The 27,440-nt window shown below is 39.3% G+C and overlaps 2 protein-coding genes across 2 annotated transcripts; one reads left to right on the top strand and one right to left on the bottom strand.

The window, feature by feature from the left end:
- The first annotated feature begins 315 nt into the window (after positions 1-315).
- Positions 316-17,263, top strand: pold1 (polymerase (DNA directed), delta 1, catalytic subunit). Its single transcript, XM_022207488.2, has 27 exons — positions 316-574; positions 1,634-1,833; positions 2,298-2,411; positions 2,611-2,751; positions 2,966-3,091; positions 3,351-3,519; positions 5,056-5,167; positions 5,276-5,405; positions 5,536-5,702; positions 5,792-5,896; positions 6,073-6,213; positions 6,340-6,450; positions 6,581-6,772; positions 7,960-8,048; positions 8,165-8,281; positions 8,937-9,050; positions 9,287-9,434; positions 10,382-10,477; positions 10,643-10,780; positions 12,640-12,815; positions 12,968-13,120; positions 13,218-13,320; positions 13,604-13,736; positions 13,930-14,043; positions 14,204-14,256; positions 15,742-15,839; positions 16,984-17,263. The coding sequence occupies exons 2-27, from the start codon at positions 1,647-1,649 to the stop codon at positions 17,069-17,071; spliced, it is 3,315 nt and encodes a 1,104-aa protein (XP_022063180.1). The 5' UTR covers positions 316-574; positions 1,634-1,646; the 3' UTR covers positions 17,072-17,263.
- Positions 17,264-17,667: 404 nt separating this feature from the next.
- zgc:55558 (GTPase KRas) lies at positions 17,668-25,527 on the bottom strand. The gene is made up of 5 exons (XM_022207489.2): positions 25,233-25,527; positions 24,881-24,993; positions 21,429-21,607; positions 20,823-20,982; positions 17,668-19,459 (listed from the first exon to the last, which is right to left on the bottom strand). The coding sequence occupies exons 2-5, from the start codon at positions 24,989-24,991 to the stop codon at positions 19,346-19,348; spliced, it is 564 nt and encodes a 187-aa protein (XP_022063181.1). The 5' UTR covers positions 24,992-24,993; positions 25,233-25,527; the 3' UTR covers positions 17,668-19,345.
- Between the last annotated feature and the right edge of the window lie 1,913 nt (positions 25,528-27,440).

Here is a 27,440-nt window from a genome sequence, read left to right as displayed (position 1 = left end):
TGCTGGGGTTTATGTGAAGAACCCACCTATAAGCTATGAGAAACGCTCTGCAGAGTGTTTCTGTCAAGCCTTGAATCCTCTCACAGGCTTGCCATGGTGTCTGTGATGCTGTCTTTGTTTTAATAAACCTTTTATATATAAACAACACAGTGTCGATGAAGAATTTCTTCACCATCTTCCCATCATCGCTACACAAGAAGATACAACTCTATCTATCTATCTATCTATCTATCTATCTATCTATCTATCTATCTATCTATCTATCTATCTATCTATCTATCTATCTATCTATCGAGGGATTGTTACTTTAATGGTTTCCCTCCCTTGCTGCTAAGGTCGGACGTCATTTTCCTGCGACTACACGGTTTATTTCTTGTACAAGGAAATGGCAAGTCTCGTCCAACTTTCTCTCTGTACCGCTCTGACTCCGCCCTTTGTGTGTCTTCACTGTCTGTTCCTTTACGACTAAGCCCAGAAACTTTCCGCGCTTTCGTCGGTGGAAGTTCGCGAATTAAAGCAGAGTGGCGGGAGCTGTTGTCAGCCGGGGTCTGCAGTGAGGACGCAACTTTCCGAGGTATTTATAAGTTGTTCAGAAATACGGCAGCTCTTGGTATTTGTGATATTAAACTTCACGGAAACAAGTCGGTTTAGTGAGATTAGCCATGGCGCGAGACTGCTGTGCGTTTGCTAGCATGCTGCATTAGCTCGTTACAAAATCAAATATTCCCTCGTCTTAAACCTTACAGCTGGATTACTGAGCTTTGTATGGTTTTATACCTTGCAGGTTCAAAGCGAAAATGCTGTATTGACAAGTAGAGAAAATAGACTGCGCCTGACTGGAGTAGCTGCTTTAAGGTTGGGGTAACAAAGGCAATACTACGGAACTTAGTTGTGATGATGAATGAGTTGTACCAAGCTAGTTTGGGTGCAGCAGTAATCATAGATATAGATTATAAGTAGATAAATACTTTATTCATGTCCTTACGGAAATTCAAGATTCAAGTCATACCAGTTGCATGGCCCGAAGGCAGTTTAGAAGGTTCCTCTGAATTTGTCACCCACCGCATGACATTCAACATTTTACATTAAGCTCCGCTGTTTACAACTTGACAGTTACTGTAATTAAACAAGCACTAATTTACTGTATATTGAATGCGTTTGCTTTCGATACTAGTGTCGTATTTTTTGCTTTTTTTTTGAAGTTGTATTTCTTTTAGCTGTGTTAGCATGGTGCTCATTCTCTTGTTATAGCTCCTCATCGTGGTTTATTTTAAGCGAAATATTGACAAAACTTTTATACAGATCCATAGCTGTGCACAGACGTTAAACACCCATTCTTCTATCTTCACTCTGTTGCTAGTGTGAATACATGTACGTATTTTGTGAGAGTACTGTGAAAACAAAGAAAAAGGTGTGCACACATGCATGGCACATACAGCTGATTCTGTGAAATATATGTGCGTCAATAGTATTTCTGCTAAAATGGTAGCATTCATTGTTGCTCATTATCTCAGTAGATTATGCAGACTTTTACCTTATTCTGAACTTCATTTACTACTATGTTCTAGGAGTGTCTCTCTTTCTTACTTCTTTCTGATCATTTTTCTTAATGGACCTTCACTGTTTCATAAAGTTTCCTGATAGACATGGATTTCAAACGACGCAATGGTGGCCCTCTCGCGGGTGGAGCGTCCCAGGCCAAGAGAGGCAAAGGGATGAATGATTGGGAGGACAGTCCATCGCAGTTTGAAGAGGAGCTGCTGATGTTGGATGAAGCAGAGATGGATTCAGAGGAGATGGAGGGGCAGGCAGGACATGATGTTATTCCTGTGGGTGAGTGTTGAAAAGGAAAGTGCACAGTCATAGCTGGTGTAAGTGAAACCTCATGTAAGAGAAAATATCTGGGTTATGCAAATGGCATGCACATCTGCTTCAAAAATACTAATAGCTAAGGTTTCAATATAAGTTTTCTCTATACCTCTAACTGCTTTATTTACAACAGCTGTGGAGTCAAATAGCACTTGGTCTATGTAAAGTCTTTATATGAAGGAAAACAATCTAATATTTACCAGATTTTTCTTGTTTCTTTTAAAGCAAGACTGTATAACTGGTAGCTCTAACAAATCAGCTTGAATTGCAAACTTCATAATTAAGTCATGTCTTGAGTTAAAAAAAAAAGCATATTTAGCTTCACATTGTGCCATTAAACAATAAGTAGCAACTGTCAACCAACCCATGGAAATAATAAATAATGCTCTTTTGGTTTTTACCTCTGCCTTTCCGCCTTTTCCTCTCAGGGGACCTTTTCTCAGCAGATCTTAACCCTCGCTGGCGGCGACCTCATGCGCCTTCACTGGACCCATCATCTGATACCTTAGTGTTTCAGCAGATTGATCTTGACTATTATTTGGGTAATTATCAAAGAAACAAGATAATGTTGACTCAGTTCTGTTCTACCAATGTAAAATGCACAGATAACTCACAGTTTTCTTAGTTTCTTGCCTGTTTTGGTCACATTTAGGGGGCAAAGTAATACCTACCTGGTCTACTGCTGTTGCCTTATTAGAGAAGAAATGCTTTATAAGTTGGTTTCTGCTTCTGTGTTTGCAGGGTCGGCAGTGGCTGGTATGCCTGGCCAGTCACAAGGAAAAGTCCCAATCATTCGGATGTTTGGTGTAACAGACAGTGGTAACAGTGTGTGTTGCCATGTCCATGGTTTTGCGCCTTACTTCTATGTACCTGCACCAAGTGGTGAGTACTTAATATTTTTAAGACTTGAATTTATTCATATAGTTCATTTTCTTATTACAAATACATTTAATTCTGTTAATATTTAATCATACGATCAGTAGAGCACACTTTTGTTTTCTGCTGCATCTAAATTCATTTCTGCTCTTATTAGGAAAGAGATGAAACAAATTTATTGGTCTCACGACATTCCACTCTTTCTGCTTCATTTGAAAAGGGTTCACATCTGCTTACCTGGGTGAATTTCAAAGAGAGTTGAACTCTGTTGTATTGAAGGACATGCGTTCTAATAAGGACAACATCTCCGTGACAGTGTTGGCTGTGGACATCACCCGCAAGGAGAGTGAGTACGAGTTATGTACAAGTGCTAATAAGGGTTTGTTAAAGGAATCTACAGTGAGTGTTTCAAGGAGTTCACAAAAAAAATCAGAAATGTGTTTTTAGTATTACAACACCAATTTATAAACAAACATACATATATGATGTCGGTATCAATATTATCTTATTTCTGTGTGGTATCATACAGTAAGAAAATCAAATGCAGTACCTCTTTGCTTTTGTCATCATTTTTGTAACCAAACTCCTCTTTCCTTTTTCCACAGATATGTATGGTTACCATGGAAAACAGAGTCTGGATTTCTTGCAGATAACCATGGCTATGCCTCGCCTCATCGCCCCTGCAAAGAGACTGCTGGAACAGGGCTTTAAATTTGGACCTTTTCCTCTCCAGTGTTACCAAGCCTTCGAGGCCAATATAGACTTTGAAATCAGGTGTGTGTGCTACATAGAAACAGTAAAGAAGTTATAGATAACTTGACAGATAGAGGTGTTTAAACGCCCATTTTCTCTTGAATAGATCAGTTTCATAGTCTAATAATTGGGATTTCTTTGTAAAGAAAGTTGTGGAATTGTGTGGAAGTCACAACAAAAGAAATGGAGCAAGGATCAAGGGAGATGCAGCATATATTTGCTGCAGTGAAATGCATATACCGTATTTTCACGACTATAAGGCGCACATAAAAGTCTTAGATTTTCTTCAAATTGTGCGGCGCGCCCTATGGTGCAGTGCGTCCTGTGTGTGTTGTTGTTGTTGTAAGGCGGACGTAGACCGGGTGGTTTTTTCCACGCATCACCATCGCTGTTGATCTGTGACTCTATGCGTGCCCATCTCACAGCCGATGTGAAAAAACAAGTGAAGCAAATGAACTCTGAGCTTGCTGTCATTCCGGGAGGCCTGACAAAGGAACTCCAACCGCTGGACATCGGTGTGAACCGGCCGTTCAAAGTAAGGCTGCGAGCGGCGTGGGAGCGATGGATGACCGATGGAGACCACAGTTTCACTAAGAGTGGAAGGCAGCGCCGGGCGAGTTACGCCACAATTTGCGAATGGATTGTAAATGCTTGGGCTAACGTGTCTGCTGGCACTGTTGTTCGAGCTTTCGCAAAAGCCGGCATCATTTCCGAGGCGCCGCACGGCACGGAAAGTGACTCTGACAGTGAAGAAAGTGAACCTGGCATGTTTGATGGAGGTTTAGCGCAGCTGTTCAATTCAGAAACAGAGGATGAGGACTTCCATGGGTTTGATTGATGACGATTACCGGTAAAAAAAAAAATATGTGAATACCAAACTCAGTTTTACTCCCGCTCTATTTTTAAATACGCACACTTGTATGCTTGTGTGTGTTGTTGTAAGGCCGACGTAGTAGAGGACACCATGAGAACGTTAAAGGGGGAAGTGTGGGCGTGGATTGTATATAAAACCCTCGCCATATAATCAGGTGCGCCTTATGTGTGTTTTAAATACAGTAATGGCACACATAACTGAGACTGCGCCTTTTGGTACAGTGCGCCTTTTGGTCGTGAAAATACGGTACTTCGTAGTTTATCTGGATTTTTTCTCAAGTTTAACCTGGTGTTTGCAGTGACTGATAATTGTGTAGCCCTGTTTATGCTTTTGCTTGATTATGTGTTATTTATATGCAATTGGCTGTTGGAATTTAAGTAATTCTAGTCTTGAAAATGTAGTCAGGGAAACTAACTTGTTATAGTTAAAGATGTTACTTAAATATATTATAATTCGTCATATACTGAAACTGGGGTGTTGAGCGACCCGGTTCGGCCTGGGTTCGATTCTAGCTCACGGCCCTTAACTACATGTTTCCCCCCCCATTCTTCTCCCTGCTTTCCTGTCTGCCTCTCAACTGTGCCTGTCAAATAAAGCCAGCAAAAGGCCAAAAAAAAAAACGTTAAAAAAAAATTATACTGAAGCTGCATTTTTCAACCGAATAAGTCTCTTTGTGTTCTCAGGTTTATGGTGGACAGTGATGTGGTGGGATGCTGTTGGATTGAACTTCCCAAAGGCAAGTACAGACTGCGGGAAGAGAAAAGCGTGGGGGATGATTCTCAGTACCCAGGCATGGTAGGTCTAGTTTGCATTTTAGTTGTAACATGAGACAACCTGCTACGGTCAGTCAGTCAGTTTACCGTCAGTATTGATGAGCTTTGTCCTCTTGTGCTTGTCCTTCAGGTATCTTTGTGTCAGTATGAAGTGGATGTGGGATGGACAGATCTGATAAGTCACCCGGCAGAAGGAGAATGGCAAAGGATTGCACCTCTGAGGGTCCTCAGCTTTGATATTGAGTGTGCAGGAAGAAAAGGTGTTTTTTTTTTTTTTTCCCCCTTCAGCATTCTTGCCATACAGCAGACCAACACATGACCAAGGTCTGGTCAAACTTGATGAAAAGCAAATGCAGATTTTGACTCAGGTGTTGACATTATTTCTATCAGGAATCTTCCCAGAACCAGACAAGGATCCTGTGATTCAGATAGCATCCATGGTGCAGCGGCAGGGTGAGACGGAGCCCTTCATTCGCACAGTATTCACCCTTCAGTCCTGCGCCAGCATTGTTGGCTCCCAGATACTGTGCTTTACTCAGGAGAAACAGTTACTACAGGTACACACATGCTTCTAAACATCTATATTTTGATGTGTTTTTCTTTGATGCCCTATATAATGTTGTGCTGTTGTTATTTGGATGAACAGGCATGGGCAGAGTTTTTAAGGACGGTGGATCCTGACATCATTACTGGATACAACATCCAGAACTTTGACTTTCCCTACTTGCTCAACAGGGCAGCTGCTCTAAAGGTTAGATGAGCCATATTCATTTTGATTCAAGGCCTAAAATATGGCAGATAAAGCCTTAAAACTTTCATGTAAGGTTTTGTAGCAATACTCAAGTTATTATTATTTTTTTTTTAGAGTTTGAACCAAAATATTTGTGTTTTCTCCTCTATTCAGTAAAACATGTTTTCTGTGTTCAGGTGAATTACTTCCCCTACTTGGGCCGTGTTCGAAACACCAAATCAGTTTTGCGAGATTTAAATTTCCAGAGCAAGCAGATGGGTCGCAGAGAGAACAAGACCATTAACATGGAGGGCCGAGTTCAGTTTGATCTCCTGCAGGTCAGCACTTCCTACTGAAAATAGTAATTAAACAATCTGTAAGTTACTGCACAGATCATATGTGGTGCATTTTGTAGGTAAGACTGTTTTCAGGAAAAGACACTGAACTTTGTGAATTTCTTTCAGGTTCTCCTCAGAGACTATAAACTTCGCTCGTATTCGCTGAATGCTGTGAGTTTCCATTTTCTACAAGAACAGAAGGAGGATGTGCAACACTCCATCATCACTGATCTGCAGGTAAGGCACAAACCAGTTGCCTTTTTGTTCATCAGTGTTCACATGTATCATTCAATTTTCTGTAATGAAGTCAAGCATCTAAAAAACACTGATGGTGAATTGTTGCTGTCTTTTTTTTCCTCCATCTCAGAATGGAAATGAACAGACACGCCGTCGTTTGGCCGTCTACTGCCTGAAGGATGCTTATCTCCCGCTGCGGCTGCTGCAGAAGCTCATGTGTGTGATTAACTACATGGAGATGGCCAGAGTGACCGGTGTGCCTCTTACATACCTGCTCTCAAGAGGACAACAGATCAAAGTCGTCTCTCAGCTACTGCGACAGGTAAAGAAAAAAAGGTGGGGGGGCTCTGATGTTTAGGTCAAGTATATTTGGTCATATACTACTGTTCCAAAGTTTGGGGTCACTTTGAAATGTCCTCATTTTTGAAAGAAAAGCATTTTTTTAAATGAAGATAACATTAAATGAATCAGAAATACAGTGTATGGAATGGAATATCTCCATAGGGGTATAGAAGCCCATCTCCAGCAACCATCACTCCTGTGGTCTAATGCTACATTATGTTAGCTAATGATGTTGTGTTGAAAGTGTAATTGCTGATTAGAAAACCCTTGTGCAGTTATATTAGCACGTGAATAAAAGTGTGAATTTTCATGGAAAACATTTCCTGGGTCACCCCAAACTTTTGAATGGTTGTGTGTATTATTACAGGCCAAACAGTAATTCATCCATCCATCCATCCTCTATATACCGCTTTATCCTCACTAGGGTCGCGGGGGGTGCTGGAGCCTAGCCAAACAGTAATTCCCCAATAAATTACATTTCTAGTTTGAAAATTCAATCGAGATCCATGACTTTGCTTTTTGGGTGGAGTGAATCCATTGTCCCTCTCAGTAATGTAGAGTTTAGGTTTGACAGCCCTGGTATTAGCCATATGATACATTCAACTCTGTTGTTTTTTCACCCACATATTTCTCCCGTTAAAAAAAAAGCTTAATATCCAGTCAAAGATCTGCATTGTAAATCTAACTTAATCAGAAGTCCCTGGTGGAGTTTCAATGGATAGTAAATTTACACTTGGATACCTACCGAAGGTGTAAAGATGTGAGAGTGATTATTATATGATATCATAATAAGACTTCATATTGAGATTATGGATGCTGGATTACAATCGAAGGTGGTTGTTTTGTCTCCTTTTCAGTAACTTTAAAACCTCTGAAAATTTGGTCTTTGTCAGGATTCAGTTCAACACAGGGCAATCTGCAGATTGGTTATTGGCTGCAAAATTACTTGGAAAACTTTCGTGTTTATGTTTTTCGCAAAAACTGACTGAAAACCCCCAGTGCTGTTGTTCCAGACCACTAAAATTTTGTATAATTCAAATGGTGTAGTTTCTCCTCCACAGGCAGTTTTACTTCACTTTTCAAGATTTTAAAGAAATAGTGAACACAAAAATGGCTACTCTCATTTGTATGGACTAATTTGGAAACTATGTGTGTGTCTGTGTTTAGGCCATGAAACAGGATCTGGTGATGCCTGTTGTAAAGACAGAAGGAGGAGAAGACTACACTGGAGCAACTGTCATTGAGCCAGAGAAAGGGTAAGTGTATCTACAGTATATTTGTTTGTGTTGATGCAGGACTCAAGTGCTCCAGTTGTGTGTGGAAGGTTCAGCCTTTTCATAACTGTTTCTGCTTTACCTTTTTCTCTGTGCAGATACTACAGTGTTCCCATCGCCACCCTGGATTTCTCCTCCTTGTACCCGTCCATCATGATGGCTCACAATCTGTGCTACACCACGCTGTTGCAGAAAGGCTCAGTGGAGAAACTGGGGTGAGCATATGTGATGAAGTTATAATGAAACAAACCAATTAAAGGTCATATATTTCATTGAATTAAAGGGCCATGAAAAATGCTGTGTTCTTCTAATTCAAGTCTGTGGAAGAAACTGCATTTTGTGGCTGTACTACTTTCATCCTGTTAGTTTCTAAACTAACAGTTTGTGGTTTGCTATATACATAGTTTTATTGTGGTTGCTAGTGGTGTCATCACAACACTTCTATGGATAACAAAATCAAAAAAATTAATGTTATACAAGATCAAAAAGAAGACCTCTTTAATTATACTGCTGTGTTTTGAGTAAATTTAAATAACTGTGCTAATTATGGATTGATTTATGGACTCCCTGCTCTGCCAGTTGAGACTTTTTGTTAATATATATGATAGTAAACTGTTCCTCTCTTGATTGATTATCACTGTATTCAGAGTTGAAAGGTCATAAAGTTGCTTCTGTCATCAGCAGCATGTGCAACATGTGACTAAACCACTAGTTTAGGAAATTAATAATTGATCAAGTATGCACTTCAAGTTGTCAAAAATGTCTAAGAGTGTGCAATATCAATCTTTTGTTCTTGTTCCAATGTACTGTATATGAATGTTAGTTGTCTATTCGAATGATTATTGAATTTACATGGTTGTCTATCCTCAGTCTGTCACCAGACGACTTCATCAAGACTCCAACAGGTGATCGGTTTGTGAAGAGCTCCGTGAGAAAAGGACTTCTTCCAGAGATCCTGGAGAATCTGCTGTCTGCCCGAAAGAGGTTTGAATTATATCCACTCTAAGCTGGGGTCACAATATAATATTTGGGGTTGGAAAAGAAACTAATAGTCCAGATTTATTGATGAATATACTCAGACCATGTGTTTAGTATTTATGTTTCACAATACCTGCACTAAAACTCAATAATAGTGCTTTCTGTGATGCTATAGATCATATACAGCAGATCAACATTTTCCTGGCCAGTCCTTCTGAGATTATCTCACTTTCTATCCACAGGGCCAAAGCAGAGCTGAAGAAGGAAACCGACCCTTTCAAGAAGCAGGTATTGGACGGCCGACAGCTGGCCCTGAAAATCAGCGCAAACTCTGTCTATGGCTTCACAGGGGCCCAGGTGGGGAAGCTTCCCTGCTTAGAGATTTCACAGGTGAGCGTGTTACTTTGTAGTTTGGATTAAATATCCCTAAATTGAGGCTGACAGGTTGCATAGTTAAACTCCATATCAATTCTCACACTTCTCTACTTACTCTGAATTGTCATCAGTTGACTTACTGACACTATTCCCACTGTTGTGTGCAGATGTGAAGTCAGAGCACAAACGGTAAAAACCCCCAAAGATGTAGAGCAAAGATTAGCAGTGACATCAAAACCACAGAACAGGTGGAGCAAGAAATACAAGCAATTACAAATACCTACTACAAGTGTAAAAATTCTTCCTGTTTTTTTTTTTTACTTTACTTTTTCTTATTTTTCCATAACAAGCAAACAGAACAACATATAGACAGAATGGTAACCTTTACAGATTAAAGTCAAGCCAAGGTTCCAAGTGTCCAAGAGTGTCAATATAAAATGTTGATCATCCAGATCTTTCTTAAGTTAGAGTTTTCCATGTATTTATGGGTTGGAGTTTGTTTCATGTTTGCATCTTCCAAGACATATATCCTTGCATTCTCATACAGTTCAAAAATGGTCAGTAAACAGCTCAACGACAGTAATGACTGTGATCACATGATATTCAGATAAGATTTCCATTTTTCCCCAATGCTTTTCACATTTTTGGGATGCATGTCTCAGAGCAAAAGTCAGTTGTTCCATTATGCATATTTTCTGAATTATCTCTATCCATTCTGCATTTTGGATGTCTTTACTTGGCCATTTTTTTGTGACTGCTTTTTCTTTTTACCCCCTGCTATTTGTATTTGTAGTAAATATGTATCATGTTTTGTCAAAAGCTCTTCCTGTTTTGTGGAATGTGGTCAGCATTTCTCCATATTTTCCCCATGATTTGCAACGTCACTGAAATTTGCCGTTTAAACATTATTGCAACATTACTGATGATTTTTAGAATTAAAATCTTTCCCTTGTTTCTTCCAGAGCGTCACTGGATTTGGAAGACAGATGATTGAGACAACCAAAAAGTTGGTGGAGTCAAAGTACACTCTGTCCAATGGCTACCAAGCTGATGCTAAGGTGAGGGAAACACGAGTGAGCCCCAACAATACTTAACCCTTTTTGTGATGATTTCTAGCATGTCCTGATAGTTTGTCTGTCAGATTTGTTCACCTTTTGTTATTTAAGTACTTATCTGTGTGAGTGTGTGTGTGTGTGTTTTTAATTTCGTGTTTGTGTGGTAAGGTGATTTATGGAGACACAGACTCTGTCATGGTTAAGCTTGGAGTTGCAACAGTGAGCGAAGCGATGGAAATCGGGAGGGAGGCAGCCGAGTGGGTGTCGTCCCATTTCACGCCACCCATCAAACTGGAGTTTGAGAAGGTATCGTTTCAGTCCAGTCTATTTATCAATCCACTTCTCTGTTGGAGATGCAATTGAGTTGGAATATTAGTGTTTTTCCCCATTATTACATCAACTACGCACTAATTTAAGCAGGACAAATGTATAACATCCTAAAAGTATGATTCAGTTATATATGCTGTTAAGTACATATATATGACATTTCAACTTTAAAATCTGTCTAAACTTGAGGTCCATGAGTTTTTGTTTTCTAGTAAATCCATTGACCGGTCAGTAGTGTTGAGTTTTAGTTTGACAGCCCTGGCGTGCTTTGGGCCTGTTCCATCTATTTAATACAATTGACTATATTATATTTTCACCCACATATTTCTCCTATCTTAAAGAGCTCAATTTTCAGTCAAGGAATGTACATTAAATCTAACTTAATCAGAATTCCTTGATTAAGTTGCGGTGGATTGGATGTTAAACTTGGATACCTTCTGAAAATGAAAATATATGAAAGTGATATAAAAGACTTCATATTTAGTTTTGATGCTGGATAAAAATCAAATGTGGTCAGCTGTGCCCTTAACTGGATTATCGGTCACCAGGAAGCTGCCTCACCTCTTACATCAGATGCATTTGTTCTAACAACCACAGTGCCTTCTGAATGTTTTAAAACCTGTTAGATCTGGGAGAGACTCAGAAAGCGTGGTTAGTTTCCTCAGAAATTAGCTTCACACGGCATTACAGAGTCAAACGGTTCTCTAACCTGTCATTAGCAGCACAGTTACTCAGAATATGTTTTGTTTGTGATTTTTAGTGAAAAAAAAAAATTAAAATGCCCTGTGCTGTTGTTCTAGACTGCTGACATTTTGTGTAGTTCAGATGGATTCGTTTCTCCTCACTAGTTCCCGGGCAGTTTTTCTTTGCTTTTTATGATTTTAAAGGACTCCCTGCTCCCTGCTGCTGCTCTCCTAAGAACCACAGTGCAAGCTCAATCCTCAGGCAGGGCTCTGCTAGCTGTTCTCAGCTCAAGTCTAAAGCTGAACTGGCTTTGCCGTCAGGTTCCCCACAGCACTGGAAGTCCCTGACGATGTGAAGCATTCAGAATTAGGAGCATCAATTAAATAGCTTCTCAAATCATTTTTTTAATAACATGTTGTATATGTATTGCTTATTGTTTATATTGTTGAATATTTTACTGTATTATACATTTTTATGCAACATTAATGTAATTGTTTTATTTACCTGATATCAGTCATGCCATGTTTTCCATCCATCCATCCATTATCTATACAGTGCTTGATCCTCATTAGGGTCACGGAGGGGCAGGAGTCTCTCCCAGCTGACCTAGGGTGAAACCGGGGGGCACCCTGGACAGGCTGCCAGTCTATCACAGGGTTACATAGAAGCAAACAAGCACATCACATGTTTTAATACAGATATATTTATTTATTTTAGAATTCATCCATTCATTGTTACCTTTGTTGAGGCTATTCTATTAGGCCAATCATTTATCAAGAAATTAAAAATATATATTGACGTTATCTGGATACTCCTCTAGGAAAGTCAAAAAAAGTCCTAAAATACTTACTACTCATCCCCTGATTAGACAAAATGCAGTGATGAATCTGTGAATTCTGTGACCTCTAAATAGAAAATCAAAATTAAAGTCGAAATTATAATGGGAAAAATTTGTTTACACAAATTCTGACTTGAACTTGAACTGAGCATGGAAAACCCTGAAATTCCCAGCGTTGCATGGACACTGCATGTACATTTATTTTAGAATTCTTCCAGTCATTCATCCCTATAGTCCATCCATTTTCTGGCTTGTTTGAACTGCAGCAGCTCACAGGCAGTTCAGCTGTAAAAGCTCATTTTTGTGACCTCCCCAGGTGTACTACCCATACCTGCTGATCAATAAGAAGCGCTACGCAGGCCTGTATTTCTCCTCCAGCGCCGACACACACGACAAGATGGACTGTAAAGGCATTGAGACTGTGCGCAGAGACAACTGCCCTCTGGTGGCAAACCTCATCAACACCTGCCTGCAGAAAATCCTCATAGACAGGTACACACATTATCAGTTTTTGTGGACATCACTTCCTGAAAAGATTTTAAAAAGGATTTAAACTACTCTGCTAGTTTTCTGTTTTGTTGAATTTGAACTGGAGATGATGATACAGTGTAAAACTAACCATACTTGATCTAATATGCCTCTAGGGACCCCCAGGGTGCTGTGGATCACGCCAAAGAGGTGATCTCGGACCTGCTGTGCAATCGCATCGACATCAGCCAGCTGGTCATCACCAAGGAACTAACACGAACCGCCCAGGAGTACGCTGGCAAACAGGCTCACGTGGAGTTGGCAGAAAGGTCTGATTAATCTCTAACTAGACACCAAGTCGTGTTATTTTGCATATTAGGGAAAGGGAAAATGTCTGTATGTGTGAAATTAAATTTTTTCTTACAGGATGAGGAAAAGGGATGCAGGTAGCGCCCCGAATCTTGGAGATCGAGTTCCGTACGTCATCATCAAGGCTGCAAAGGGAGCAGCAGCATACATGAAGTCAGAGGTGGGTAGCTTCATCTTTGATTGTTTATTAATCCTCAGAAACCACAGCAGTTTTGAGTGATTTACTCACTGTGGGCTGATTTTTACTGCAATATTAAGTTCTGCACCTCTATTAAAATAGCCAACTGAGGCAAGAAGTGGAAAGAACTCTAAAATGTTTTCTGTGCAGTATGGCAAAGTTATGATGGAAAAACAACATGTTTGCTTAGTCAGTGAAGCCCCTTCTCCTTTTTATACATTTTCCATCCTCATGATAATTCTGATGCTTCCACATGTTGTTTCAGGACCCCATCTATGTGCTGGAGAACAACATTCCCATCGACACACAATACTACCTGGAGCAGCAGCTGTCCAAACCCCTGCTGAGAATATTTGAGCCCATCCTGGGAGAGAGCAAAGCTGAGAGTGTCCTGCTCAGTAAGTCAACACTCTCATGCTATTCTCTTCAGTGGCTTACCTCCATATAAGTAAAAAAAAGAAACCTTATTAAAACAACAGTTTAGAAATCTGTAGTTTGATCATCAAAACAGTAAAGATCTTGTTAGTTTCTTTGTTGAGATAGAAAGATGTGTTAATGTCACTGTGTATTTGGTGATTTTGTGCGTTTCAGAGGGTGACCACACACGCTGTAAGACTGTGTTGACCTCAAAGGTTGGAGGCCTCATGGCGTTTGCTCAGAAGAGAAGCACCTGCATTGGCTGCAAAGCTGTGCTCAAAACGGATGGTGTGTACGCATTTTCCTCTCTGCTTTGATGTTTGATGTTGTGCTCTTGAAAAAACAAAAAACAAAACCACATTTCTTAGCTTAGGTCCCATCCATACTTATTTTTCCAATGCATAATTTTGGTGGGATTTTATGTGTAACTCGATGTCTCTTGTTGCAGCGGCTGTGTGTGATTTCTGTAAGAAGAAAGAATCTGAACTGTACCAAAAAGAGGTAAGCAATATGCTGGATATTAGTTATTTTAATATGCTGGTGTTTCTTATTTGACAGGGATAGATGTGTTTGATTATACATTACCAATCAAAAGTTTGGACACTCCTTCTCATTCAATGATTTTTATTTAATTATTTTCTACATTATAGGTCACAAATGAAGACCTCAAAACTATAGAAGAATACATATGGAATTTTGTTGTAAACGAAAAAGTGTTCATCTTCAGAATTAATCTGCAGTGTAGAAAATAATACAAACAAATAAAAAGCATTGAATGAGAAGCTGTGTCTAAACTTTTCACTGGTAGTGTATGTTCTGACTGTGTTAATGATGACCGTCTAGCCCAGGGGTCGGCAACCTTTAACACTCAAAGAGCCATTTCGACTCGTTTCCCACAGAAAAGAAACCACCGGGAGCCGCAAAATCCTTTTGGCATTTAAAATGAAGACAACGCTGCATCTATCAGTTTTTTTTTTTTTTTTTTTTTACCTCTATGCCCTTGTTAATCAGTCGTGATTACTTAATTAGAAAGCCTCTAATTAGATAGATTCATTTTTTAATTGTGTCCTTCCACTAATATTTATCTTACTTGGTTAATGTCATTTTTGCTCCTGGACCTCATATGTTGCATAATGTTAGCTGGAAATCAATATTTTGCGAATGTCTATTTAACTTGTAAAATCTATATCTATTTATCTTAAGCTAATAACTTTTCTCCGGCAAGTCGCTGCCCTATTTTTCCAAGACGACACTCCTCTGACTCTCTGACCTGCTGCCTGGATGTGACATCGAGCCGTGTTCTTGCGAGTAACGTGTATTACCCTATCATGAGTACTTTTGACTCAAAGACGTGTCTTTCTTGGAGTGGAGCTTTAATATACAGGCTTGCCATTCTTGAGTACAAAACGATGTGAAACTACAGGCGTTGCTTATCCAGGAGTAAAATTTAAAAAAAGACATGAAACGTGTGGGAATCGGAAGCTCCGTGTTGTCTCTCTGCATCAGCTTTGCGCTCTCATGTCACAGGCACAGCATATCCGGTGGAGTAACACGTCAAAGTAAGAGCGGTAATTTCACAATAAAATTCTCTATATTAAAATGCATTGAAACGCGCCTGAAAGGCGGAACAATGTATTTTCCAAAGTTACAGGGAGCCAAAACAGAGGGCTGAAAGAGCCGCATGCGGCTCCGGAGCCGCGGGTTGCCGACCCCTGGTCTAGCCATTATCACCATATTGCCCTCTAGTGGCCCTTCAGACAATTTATAAAAGCGTATGTGATATTAAAATGCACTGAATGTAACACATTAGAATCCCTGTTTTTTAAGTTTCACTCTCAATGATTTGCTTAGAGAATACTGAACACCAGTGTGTTGCTTCACCTTTGAAGTTCCAAATCGATTATCGCTGAAAAGCAGTTTTTTCTTCTCCAAAAACATTTTCTTTCATGTCTTACGAGTTGCTAACATTCAGGTTGTTAATCGCAGATCTTTCACTTGAACGCTCTGGAGGAGCGTTTCTCTCGCCTGTGGACTCAGTGTCAGCGCTGTCAAGGCTCCCTTCATGAGGATGTGCTCTGTACCAGGTACATGTACAGTACACGTGCACATACAGGGGACAAATTAAAGGAAAAATATCATAGTAAGGTGTTGTGCTGCCAGAACAGCTTGACATTGATTTTCCGAGTCTCTGAAACGCTACTAGAAGGATTGGCATAATTCTTTTAAATATATATTTCCCCTCAAAGTATAATGGAACCATTGGATCCTCTCACTGTAGGGCAGGAGTGTCAAACAAGTGGCCCCCGGGCCAAAATCGATCCATCAGAGGGTCCAGTAAGGCCCATGGGACAACTTTGTAAAGTGTGAGAAATACAGAGAAGACATTAACAGCAAATTGTAAATTTGTAAAACTATAAATTTAAAATAAATTCTAGATGCTGGCAACTTGTTTCAGTCATGAAGTAAAGTACCGTACTAGATTGTTCAACATTTTTTTGTTTTGTACCATATTTGTAACTTGTCTTTTGTTGTCTGACTTTTGTTGTCTAATATTTGTTGTTTTGTCTTTTTTTGGTCTCGCTTCTCATTTTGTTTCTTGATTTTTGTAATGTTTTGTCTCGTTTGTCATTTCTGTAATTTTTTTATCTTGTTTTTGTCATTTGTCCATTTTTGGTCTCTTTAACTTTTTGTCAAATTTTTGGTCTCTTTTGTTTTGTATTATCTCATTTGTTGTATTTTTTGTCATTTTGTGTTTCATTTTTGTAATATTTTGTCTTGTTTTTTTGTCTTTTTTTGTCTGACTTTCATTTTGATTATAAAGTAGAATACTATATAAATACCTGTGACTAAATGTTTTTAGCCTTTGTAGATTCTCTGTGATCTATAATTTTGTATGTGTAAATGATAAACTGAGGCATAATGTTGAAATTGAATTTATTTTCTTAAGAAATTTCAGGTTGTTCATGTTTTGTAAAAAGACAATTCCTTAAATGTGAACTTTATTGCACAAAAACAAAGGAAAAACTTGGAGATATGGTTATTATGCTGTGATTTTACTGATCTGGCCCACTTGAGATCAAATTGGGCTGAATGTGCGCCCTGAATTAAAATTGAGTTTGAACACCCCGCTGTAGGGGCTAAAGAATCAGGATTTTCCTTTATTTATCATAACTGTGGATTGTCAGTTTTTTTATTCTGCTAACATGATTCCTGCTCTCTCCTCTGCAGTCGGGACTGTCCCATCTTCTACATGAGGAAGAAGGTTCAGAAAGATTTGGATGACCAGAGCAAGCTGGTGTCTCGTTTTGGATGGTGAGAGGGGATGCACACATACTGATGGATTACATGCCTCGTTCTCATGACCTTGGACTCTGATCCTCTCCCTTTGTTTTGACTTTTCTTGCTTGTAAAAATGCATATATCGCACACTGTTTCTATTTTTTCTAATATTGAATAAAATGCCACCTCGTAATGTCTTTTTGTAAAAATAAAATCAAACAGCAATCTGTTCTTTGGTGCAGTCATGATTTAACTGAAGCACAAAATCACATTTGGAATGACCAAATGCGCTCAGGTTTACGGTCAGTCACATTTGTACACAGCCTAATTTTAATTTGACATCAAAGTAAAAGTGAACACAGAAACAAAAGGAGGAACTTCATTACTTTCCTCTTCAGCATCATAAACCACAGCTCTTCCTCTCCACTGATTTACAGCCTAAAAAAAAAACTATTCATCTTTATCTTTTGACGGCACAGACTAGGAGGAGATGAATTTGTTCTTTTTTAAAGATGTAGTGTGCAGTTCAGATTTAGTATAAATACCCTACCATTTTGTCTTTAATCATGTCCTGCCTTACTTTTTGAATGCATTAGTAAAGATCCACCTTGGATAAACAAAACAGACAAGATGTAAAAGCTAAAAATGTTTACTTGTTCATTACAGCAGAATGCATTACAGATTTTACATAGCTGTCAGTGAGACTTGTTCATATCAAATGGAATAGCTCCATATTCAACAATAGTATTACACCAAGTCCAGATGATGATACAGCTGCTGGTTAACACCATAACACAGTAAGAATCCACTTAACTGATCAATGAACTTTCATGTAATTTATTACAGACATTTTATTAATGCAGTTGTTGGGTTTTAAAATTAGGAGATAATGTTTGCAGTTTTACAAAAATAGAAAATTAATTCATTACATTTTAACAGTAATTACGGAAGAAGTCGACCACTGCTGTAAAACATGTTGCCTTGTTAACATCCTTACTGTCCAGCATCAAGTATGATCAGATAACACGGCAGTTATGTGCCTGAACTCTGGAGATTTCTCGCCAAGTTAAACAGTGGTTTAAATGTTGTACCACACGGATATTTTCCACCAACTACATGCTGTGATGGAACAAACAGCGCTTGGACTTTGAACTACAACCACTGGAACTGGATTTTTAAAAAATGCATCAAAAGTGAACTAAGCAATACAGTGTGACTGAGGGATCAACAGCATAGCCAACACTTCAAACAATAAGTCAATGAAGGTGTGAAATGATGAATGGCTCATCCTGTTACTAATCAGCGCCTGATAAAACACCATATTCCTGAGTAAACTTTTGAAGTGGCACGAGATAATTCTAACTTCTATGACAAACACATAATAGGAAAAGAATAAAGTGCACCCAGGAGTCTGGAACACAGCCTTGAGCTTTTGTTTCTGTGGTTATCCTACACTATGGCAGCATTTTCATTTACATGTCGTCTTTGTGAATACGATGAAAAATTGGATATTGCTGTTTTCCGAACCCCAGTGGCTACACCTTCGTATCGAAGAAAACACAAGGGGAAGACATGTTTCTAAACCTTTGTTTTGGCCAATCTTATCAAGAAGTTTCAAAAAATATTGAAGTCATTTGGACACTCTTCTAGGAAAGCCAAATAACTCCCTGTCACCAAAAAAAACCTCCAAAAATAATTAATCAGCTGATGAGAATCTCTGAAACAGGAGCTGAAAATGATGGTAACACAATTTACAGTCAAATGTTTGTACAAATTCTGACTTGCACTAAAAAAAAAGTGAATTTTTTTGTTGTTTGGTAGTTAAAACCAATTTTTTTTTTAAAAATCTGGGTTTTAAGCATCCTCAATAAATTTTAGAGTGCCATTCCAAAAATCACCAGAGCCAAAATGAAAACTAAAAAAAAAAATTGAAAAAAAGTTTTAACCAGTTTTGTTAAGAGATTTTGTTCACTGAAGCATAACAGACATTTCTGTTTATCAAATGATCAGAAATAACAGGAAAAGGACTAGATTTGGCCAAATAACGAAACGCAGTCTTTACTGTCGTTTGCAGTCACCCAGTTTGAGCCTGGAAAAGCCTGAAATTCACAGTGTTACATGGACACTGCACATGGATGAAACTTGTGGCAACAAACTGCAAGTGGAAACAGTCACAGCAACAAAAAGTGATCTTGCCACGTCTGCTTTCCCGTCCGGTGCTGCTGTGGAAGTCTCCAAGGTGACAGAGGACGGGCAGTGTGTGTCAAACAAGTGCTCTGGAGGATGCTGCTGCGTGTGTGTGTGTGGTTTGCTATAGTATTGTGCAACGTCTCTGCGGGTTCTTCTTGCTCTTCTTGTTGCTGCGGTTGGTCTCCTTGTATCTCCTGATCTCACGCACCAGTGAATAGAAAGCTTCTTCTACACCCTGTGTCAGACACAAAAAGTTTGAACTGTCTGTCACAACATCATTCAATAACTGAACAAGAAAAGCACTCAGAAAAAAATTGTGGCAGAGATCACAGCAACATAGAATGTGGCCTTTTAATATGCACCTATGAACAAAATTATCTTGCGCTGAGCAGAAGCGTGTGTTTTGCAAGCGTACGTTATGTACAGATACCGAATCATGTGACCTAAATACGCGACGGGAATAGATGGGACTTGGAAACACCCCCACAATTTAATCAGCTGTTCCTTGTATGATTTCTGACGGATAAGTCCCGATATGTCTGCAGCGGTGGATTTGTAGCAGGATTGCAATCAGCTGATGCAGTGTTCGCTTGTAGTCATAGTTACAGTGACGCTGTGCTGCTATCTTGCAATCATACAGAAATCTTTAACAGATCCATGGATCCAGACTAAAAGCCGCATCACTGTCAAAATCTTATCACTTGGTCCCTGTGTCATTTCTGATGTTTCCTGAAAATTTCATCCAAATCCATTAGTCCGTTTTTGAGTACTGTTGCAAACAGACAGACAGACAAATAAACGTACGCAGATCGTCACAGCGGGGGCTGTTCCTTGGCGGAGTAATAATTGACAATAATAATAATAATGGATTAGATTTATACAGCGCTTTTCTGGGCACTCAAAGATCCATTGTTCATTCACTCACACATTCTCAAGCTACATTTGTAGCCACAGCTGCCCTGGGGCACACTGACGGAAGCGTGGCTGCCAATCCACGCCTACGGCCCTTCCGACCATCACCAACATTCACACGCCAGTGTGAGAGCAGCACTGGAGGCAAGGCGGGTAAAGTGTCTTGTCTTACAACAGCACGACTAGGCGAGAGCGGGAATCGAACCGCCGACCCTTCGATCATTGGACGACCCGCTCTATCACCTGAGCCACAGCCGCCCCAATGATGGTGTAAGTTCAGCTCACTTTCTACTGATCATGCAAACCGACAGACAACCAATAGAGGCTATGGAAGCAATTCTTTTATAGGACACAGGAATGCTGTCCTAATTGATCTGGACCCGATTTACAACATGTCCGCTAGCTAGATGCCCCACCAAAGACTTGTCATGGTGCTTGTTTAGTAGCTAAGCCTTTACAAAGCTCTCTGCTTGCCCACACAGAAGTGCCTGTCTCCTCTCGCTGCTAAAAGATTTATCAGTAAGAAGCTTCACCTGGCAGTGCAACCAGGTACTACAGCTAATCTACAATACCTGAAGTGTGTATCATCGAGGACAGTGATATCAGCAGATACGAAATATTAAAGGACTCAGACCAAAGGCAAAACAAAAAAAATGACATGATCACTTATTGTCCTTCCAACATACCTGTCTGGTTTTGGCAGAAGTCTCGACAAACGGCACTCCGAAGCTTCGTGCCAGCTCTTGTGCCTGTTTGGTCTCCACCGTGCGGGTGCTCAGGTCACTCTTGTTCCCCACCAGCACCATGGGAACGCTGTCACTGTCCTTCACCCTGTTGATCTGCTCTCTGAGGAGAAGACGCATGCAGAAAAACCTTAGAGACTGAGCCTGACAGCGGGTTGCAGGATCTGCGGCATCACCTTGAAGAGGCCATGTTTACATTCAAATTATTCAAGAGGTCAGACCAAGAACTGAGGAGCATAAAAGCTGTAGACAGAAGAATTTTAGTCAGTTTTGCTGTAAAACAGGCAGCACGTGGAAGCCGTCTTTGTGACACTCATTGCTTTATGCAAGTGGATCAGTTGCGAAATGTACAAACGGCCTGATAAAACATAACCACACTCTGTATCTGTAGATGTGTGTTAAAGATGATAGAGTGCAGTTCTTGCTAATCAGGAAATAACCTTTGCAATATCAGACTGTCTAAACCTGCACACAACTGCCAAGTCAGTCACAGGACTGATAACTTATTGCTCCAGCTGTGCAGACATGTAAATGTGAGCCAACTTGTACCTGTAAAGGTGAACATCCTCAAAAGACTTTGTATTGTTGATGGCAAACACACAGAGGAAGCCCTCTCCCGTCCTCATGTACTGGTCCCGCATGGCGCTGTACTCCTCCTGACCTGCAGTGTCCAGGATGTCCAACAGACACGTCTCTCCATCAATCACTACCTGTTTTCTGTACGAATCCTGCAACACAGCATCACTATGATCACACTCGCGGAACCAAACACAGCTGCCAAGAATGCATTGCATCATATCGGTTCCCAGGTTTGTTTTTTGTCACACTGCTGCATCATGTAGCAACAAGACCTTGATGGAAGGATTGTGATAAACTTGCTGAAACGCGAATGTTTTAAGCAACTATGGAATTAAAGAAAACGTGCAGCTAGACGTGTTTCACAAAGTTTTACAACCAGTTTTCTGTGGGTGTGGAGAGAAACGGGATATACACCAGTAAGCAGAGTAATTTATATCCATTAGTGACAATTATATGACACCTATAATTATAGCTTGACAGCTATAATTGCTTTTTTCCTGTGCACTTTAAGATTTTAGACAAAGAATATATGATCTGTGATAAGCAGCAGCAGAATATGAAATTAAACGAGATTGCTCCACCTCAGCCAGTGACACATAAAAGTGTCTTACATAGCCATGCATCAGTAAGAATAATTCTGCTGCAAAGTGAATATTTCTCCCTCAATTAAAAACCCAGTTTGCACTGATGAATTTCTTCTATTCCTTTTTAGTTTATATGTGTGTGTGTGTGTGTGTGTGTGTGTGTGTATATCAATAAAAATGTAAACCCACATTTTAAATTGCTACTTCTTATCTTATTTATTGTCATGAACATAAAAAATCCCACATGTACTTGTTGGACACCAAGAACCCACTGGTGAAACATTTGCTCAACATGTAACTAATAGTTATTTCAACTCTGATTACTCTGTTGATGATTTTCTTGATTAATCGATTAGTTGTTCGATCTGATGTGAAAATTCCACACAACGTAAAGCCACAAAGACCAAGTGTCTATCAGAGCTATTTACTGCCATAAACCAGGGGTGTCCAACTCATTTTAGCTCAGGGCCACATATAACCTAATTAGATTTCAAGTGGGTCAGAACAGTAAAATAACAACATAATAACCTATAAATAATGACAACTTAATTTTTTTCTTTGCTTTAGTGCAAAAAAGTGCATGATGATAATGTTCACATTGAATGAGCCATCTTTTTTTTTTTTTTTTTTACAAAATACTACAAACAACCTGAATTTTCTCAAGAAAAATAAGTGCAATTTCAACAGTACTGCGCCTCATTTTATCATTTACACATCACAACTTACAGATCACTGTGTCCACAAAGGCACAAAACATTCAGTCACAGGTATGTTTCACTGAACAATATAGTATTTTACTTTATGATCAACACAATTTGTCAAGATCTAGAATTTATTTGAAATTCACATTCATTTCCACATCTATTTAGTAAACCAGACCACCTGAACTGACCCACCACACCACACAAACTAAAGTGGGAACTATTAAGGAAGATGGTTAGGTCGACCTCCTGCCTTAGAAATGTGTAAAATCTATGTAAAAAAAATATATATAAAAGTTCTGGCAATGCAGGGGACAAGATGAAAACAGCACTTTTATTGAAACATTGCAATTAATGTTTCTGAATTTTTTACACTTTGTAAAGTCATTAAACCTTCTGCCAGGCCGGTTTTGACCAGCGGCCTGTATGTTTGACACTTCTGCCATAAACTATAGGTTTGCATACGGAACTGATGCCTTCCAGTGACTACAGTCGAAATATAAGGTCATATTCACTATTAAAGGGATGTTTGTCTTTCATACTTCCTGTTCCCGTTTTGGGATAACTGAAAAATTTGGGGAAAAAATCTAGAATGTACCAAAACCAAAAGTAAAAATATATTATACTAAAATACAGTGTTTTGCAGACATAATTTCAAAATCCATCAACCTTGGTTAAGAAGCTACAATGTGAATGAAAGCAGATGAAAGTTATGAAAAAAAAAACAGACTTTGTGGTTAAACAGTACATAAAAACTTGTGGTTAATTAAACTAACACCCAATCCATCAATGTAATCAAAGGTGCACTAATGTGCCTTGAAATTAGAAAGGAGTACTTGTAGTTTAGTAGGTGTTGTTTAAAAGTGACTCAAAAGAATGTTGGCGTTTCTCAAACTCCAAACCCAAAATTATTGAGCTTAGTGAATTTCAGAAGCTAGAATTAGGAGAATCTTGGCCATTTCTGTAAATGTGTACTCTTCACCTGGACAGGTAACAGTCTATCACACGGCTACACAGAGAGACAAACAATCCCATTCACACCTACAGACAATTCAGAATCATCAATTAACCTCAGCATGTTTTTGGACTATGGGAGGGCGCTGGAGAACGTGGACAAAACCCAGTAGGGAGAACATGGAGACACAGAAAGATCGTTGGAAGGCTGGGACACAAACCAGGGATCTTCTAGCTGCAAGGCAACAGTGCTAACCACAAATCCACTGCGTAGCCCCTTTAAAAAATACATCTAACTTCTAAAATGTATTTAAAAACCGATGCACTGTGAGAAGAACAGGGAATCTAATTTATATTTTTCTTTCCTTCTGGTGAAAACACCCAGTTGTGCTAGGAAACAAAGATATCTGAGGGACTTTCAGACCAATTAGAAGTGAAACCAAAGCAGCTGAATATCAGATCCAGCAATCCTGGAGACCTTCAGTCTCTCCTCCAGACACCTCCTATCTCCTTATTGAACATTAAAAATATGTGGTGTAAAGTTATTAAGGCAGAACACCATGTACATGCTAACAACAATTAAACACAAACAGCATGTATTTGAATATTTTTGGTCATCAGATGTTTTCATTTGTTGACAGAGATAACAATGGAAGAAAAAATTAACTTTAAGAGCTTTAATGGCAGCAGAGTTACTGACGAGTCGTTTTACTGAAGGATCCTAAATGACCTAATGTTCAAACAGCAGTTTTTCCTGTTTGGTGAACAGACCACACTGCTGCACTCTGAATAATGAGGCCTTAGCAGCTCCAATTAGTTTTACAACACTGCTATATTTTAGATTTTTTTGTTTTATTTTGTTATTCTTGATTTACCACATTTATGGATACCTTTTTTCCCCACTACAGAGTGTGAAGATTCTTTGAAATGATCTCCACCTCAGGCCCACTGGATTGCAGATGTTTTCTCCCTGACTTATTTAACACCAGGCTACAAAAAGAAAACTCCTTTTTTAAAATGATGCTTTTGAAGAAGAATATTCCTAAACTGTATGTTTAATGTCAACTATCATAACAGATGTGACTTCGCAGGGTCATTTTGGAAACCTTAAAAACCCACATTCACGTGAAATTCAGCCTTCAGTGCTGTGTAAAAGTCTACATGTGTGTGTTTTTGGTGTCACCTCGATGGTTGGATCGTATTCATCAACAAAGTGGTTCTGGATGAGCTGGATGGTGAGGGCGCTCTTCCCCACGCCTCCTGCTCCGACCACCACAAGTTTGTACTCGGTCATACCTGCCAACAGGTGGACGCTGTTATCAGAAACCGTGATTTAATTCACAGCAGAACAACCAAATACCAGGTGAACGTAAACTGAAACACCAGTTTGTCCTCTCCTCCCTAAACCTGACACGGCGAAGACATCGACCCAGATTTATCCGTTACTTGTTTTTTTATGTTAGTAAACTCCAACTTATTGCTTCTGTATCGATATAAACGAGTGCTGGAGATAAAGACTGTCAAAACTTTCTTACCTGTGGGTAGAATTTGTAATACTGTGAAATGGTGGCGGAGTTTACGAGTGGATAAATGAGATTAGCTTGCTACATAACGTTAGCCGGAGACGATTTCCTTGTCCACAACACTTGTAGAAACACTTCGGGATCAGTCAGTGACTTCTTCTTCTGATTAAGAATCAAGAGCTCAAATATCAACTACAGATTTGCGAGGCTAAAGACAAAAATATAACTTTATAGTGTAATAAATTAAAAGACCACATTCGTGCGAGTTCCTACTTAGTCTCCATTGTGAATCATTGGAAGCAGAGCGTTTTCACGTTAATCCACTTGTCAAACAGCCAATGAAACAGCAGTATTTTGACAGACGTCCTACTAGTCCAATCCCAGCGGCGTTTTTGTTTAGCGACCTCCGCCCATAATTGGAAAATCTGTCCAATCATAAGCAGGAATTGCCTTATTTGGGCGTGGCTTCTCTGGCAGTTTTCCTTCCCTTTCAGATGGTTCTTCTCAACTTCAAAAGCAGTTCAACTAATTTCACCTGAAATATTAACAATTTTCAAACAGTATTAAATAATAATGATAATAAATAGCGCTGCATTTAACCCTTTGATGCGCAGCGTGGGTCAGGAGATACCCATTTTCCATTGGATTTGGGTCACTTTTAACCCATGTTGTGCATCAAAGTGTGAATGCAATCTTTGTAAAAGCTTTACCTACCATTGTCTTGCATTTTTATTTTAATATTTTGCCAGAAATGTTTTTTGTTCAACTTTTTAATGCATGGGTTCTTCTTAATACTTCTATGGTTAATATGAGATCTGTTTGTTTAGGTTCATAGCAGGCTTAGAATTCAAGGTTTCACTGCCCTCTTGTTGTTACTTTGACAAACTGCAATATTACGTTTAAATCACCAAAGTAATAGGAATATTAGCATTGGTCATGATGTCTTTTGAACATTGGCAGATGCATTAAGTATGTATATGTTCTCTTTTAGGCCAGATCATTTTTAATGCCTTTTGTTAGATAGATTAAACATTTATTAATCCCACAGCAGGGAAATTTGTTGGGTCTTTTAAAAAAGTTAAGAATCACCTAGAGCTGATTGAGAGCTCTGGTGCGAATTCCTTTTTTCCCCCCCCACAACGAAGACCAGAAAAAATAGCTAATTTCATCGATTCAAAAGTCGTAATACTGTTTTCCAGCTACTTTTCCTGCTAGAATCTGTTCCATTTCTACTATTTACTTCACTCTGTATGAGCAGTTACTGGTTACAACAACATTAAAAAATCATAACATTCTAAAGTTCAATATTAAATTGCAACATTCTAAAATTCAAATCAAGACATTCAAATTGGATGGTGTTCATTTTGTCGTTTCTTATTATAGGATAGTGGTACTTTTAAACCGACAATTTAGTCACAAAGTATGGTTTTACCTCTCTGACATGTTTATGTGCCATCTTCTTCAGAGTCATCTGATGTGTGATGACGTGTTCTTCTTTATCACGCCCCCTGCCATCCGGTGGTCTCTGGATGATGGAATCCCAGGTATGCCACAGTGTGTAGGCCCCCTCATCCCGGTTCATGGAGCAGCTTGTCCGCTTTCTGATCTCAATGGCCTCCTTAATCCATTGTTTGTGATTGTTGGACTCCGATGATTTCCAGTGTGTTTTCTCTTTTCCCTACATTTTTTCAATTTTAAAAAAGATCACCTTTATCACAATGCAGGCTCAGAGATCTTTTACACACACACACGCACACACACATACACACACACATTCTCACGCACACTTCATAGCTGAGAATTTAGGCAAAAAAAGAGGCCAGAAATGACACAAGGACGGTCTGATTAGATTTTGGAAGTGATGCGGCTTATAGTCTGAAACCAACAGATTTGTTAAAGATTTCTGTGTCATTGCGAGATAACTGCATGGCGTCACTGCAACTGTGACAAGTGAATGCTATGTCAGCTGCCTGCTGTTGATCACATCATTGAGATCCTACTACAAATCCACCGCTGTGGACTTATCGGGACTTATCCATCAGAAATCATACAACTGAGCAGCCTTGGCGGAGTACTGCAGTCTCTGAGTGCTTTTCTAGTTAAGAACGTCATTGGTATGTTGCGGTTTCAAGGTGAAATTGCCCAGTCATGGTGATGACTGTATGTTTTGCTCATGATGTGCCTTGTAGCATCTAACAAACATCATCTGGACACATTAAC

Source organism: Acanthochromis polyacanthus, chromosome 21 (assembly GCF_021347895.1).
Source record: "Acanthochromis polyacanthus isolate Apoly-LR-REF ecotype Palm Island chromosome 21, KAUST_Apoly_ChrSc, whole genome shotgun sequence".
Lineage (NCBI taxonomy): Eukaryota > Metazoa > Chordata > Actinopteri > Pomacentridae > Acanthochromis > Acanthochromis polyacanthus.
Note: the sequence above shows the minus strand (reverse complement) of the source record. Positions and strands in the feature narration are given on the sequence as shown.

Bases quoted from the DNA above. Each gene is read 5' to 3' on its own strand.
- pold1 (XM_022207488.2), top strand. From the start codon at position 1,647: ATGGATTTCAAACGACGCAATGGTGGCCCTCTCGCGGGTGGAGCGTCC. The intron at 5,168-5,275 runs GTAGGTCTAGTT...CTTGTCCTTCAG, and splicing joins ATTCTCAGTACCCAGGCATG to GTATCTTTGTGTCAGTATGA. The intron at 8,049-8,164 runs GTAAGTGTATCT...TTCTCTGTGCAG, and splicing joins GTCATTGAGCCAGAGAAAGG to ATACTACAGTGTTCCCATCG.
- zgc:55558 (XM_022207489.2), bottom strand. From the start codon at position 24,991: ATGACCGAGTACAAACTTGTGGTGGTCGGAGCAGGAGGCGTGGGGAAG. The intron at 21,608-24,880 runs GTGACACCAAAA...GCTGTGTTGCAG, and splicing joins AATACGATCCAACCATCGAG to GATTCGTACAGAAAACAGGT. The intron at 20,983-21,428 runs GTACAAGTTGGC...TCTTCTCCTCAG, and splicing joins GAGGATGTTCACCTTTACAG to AGAGCAGATCAACAGGGTGA.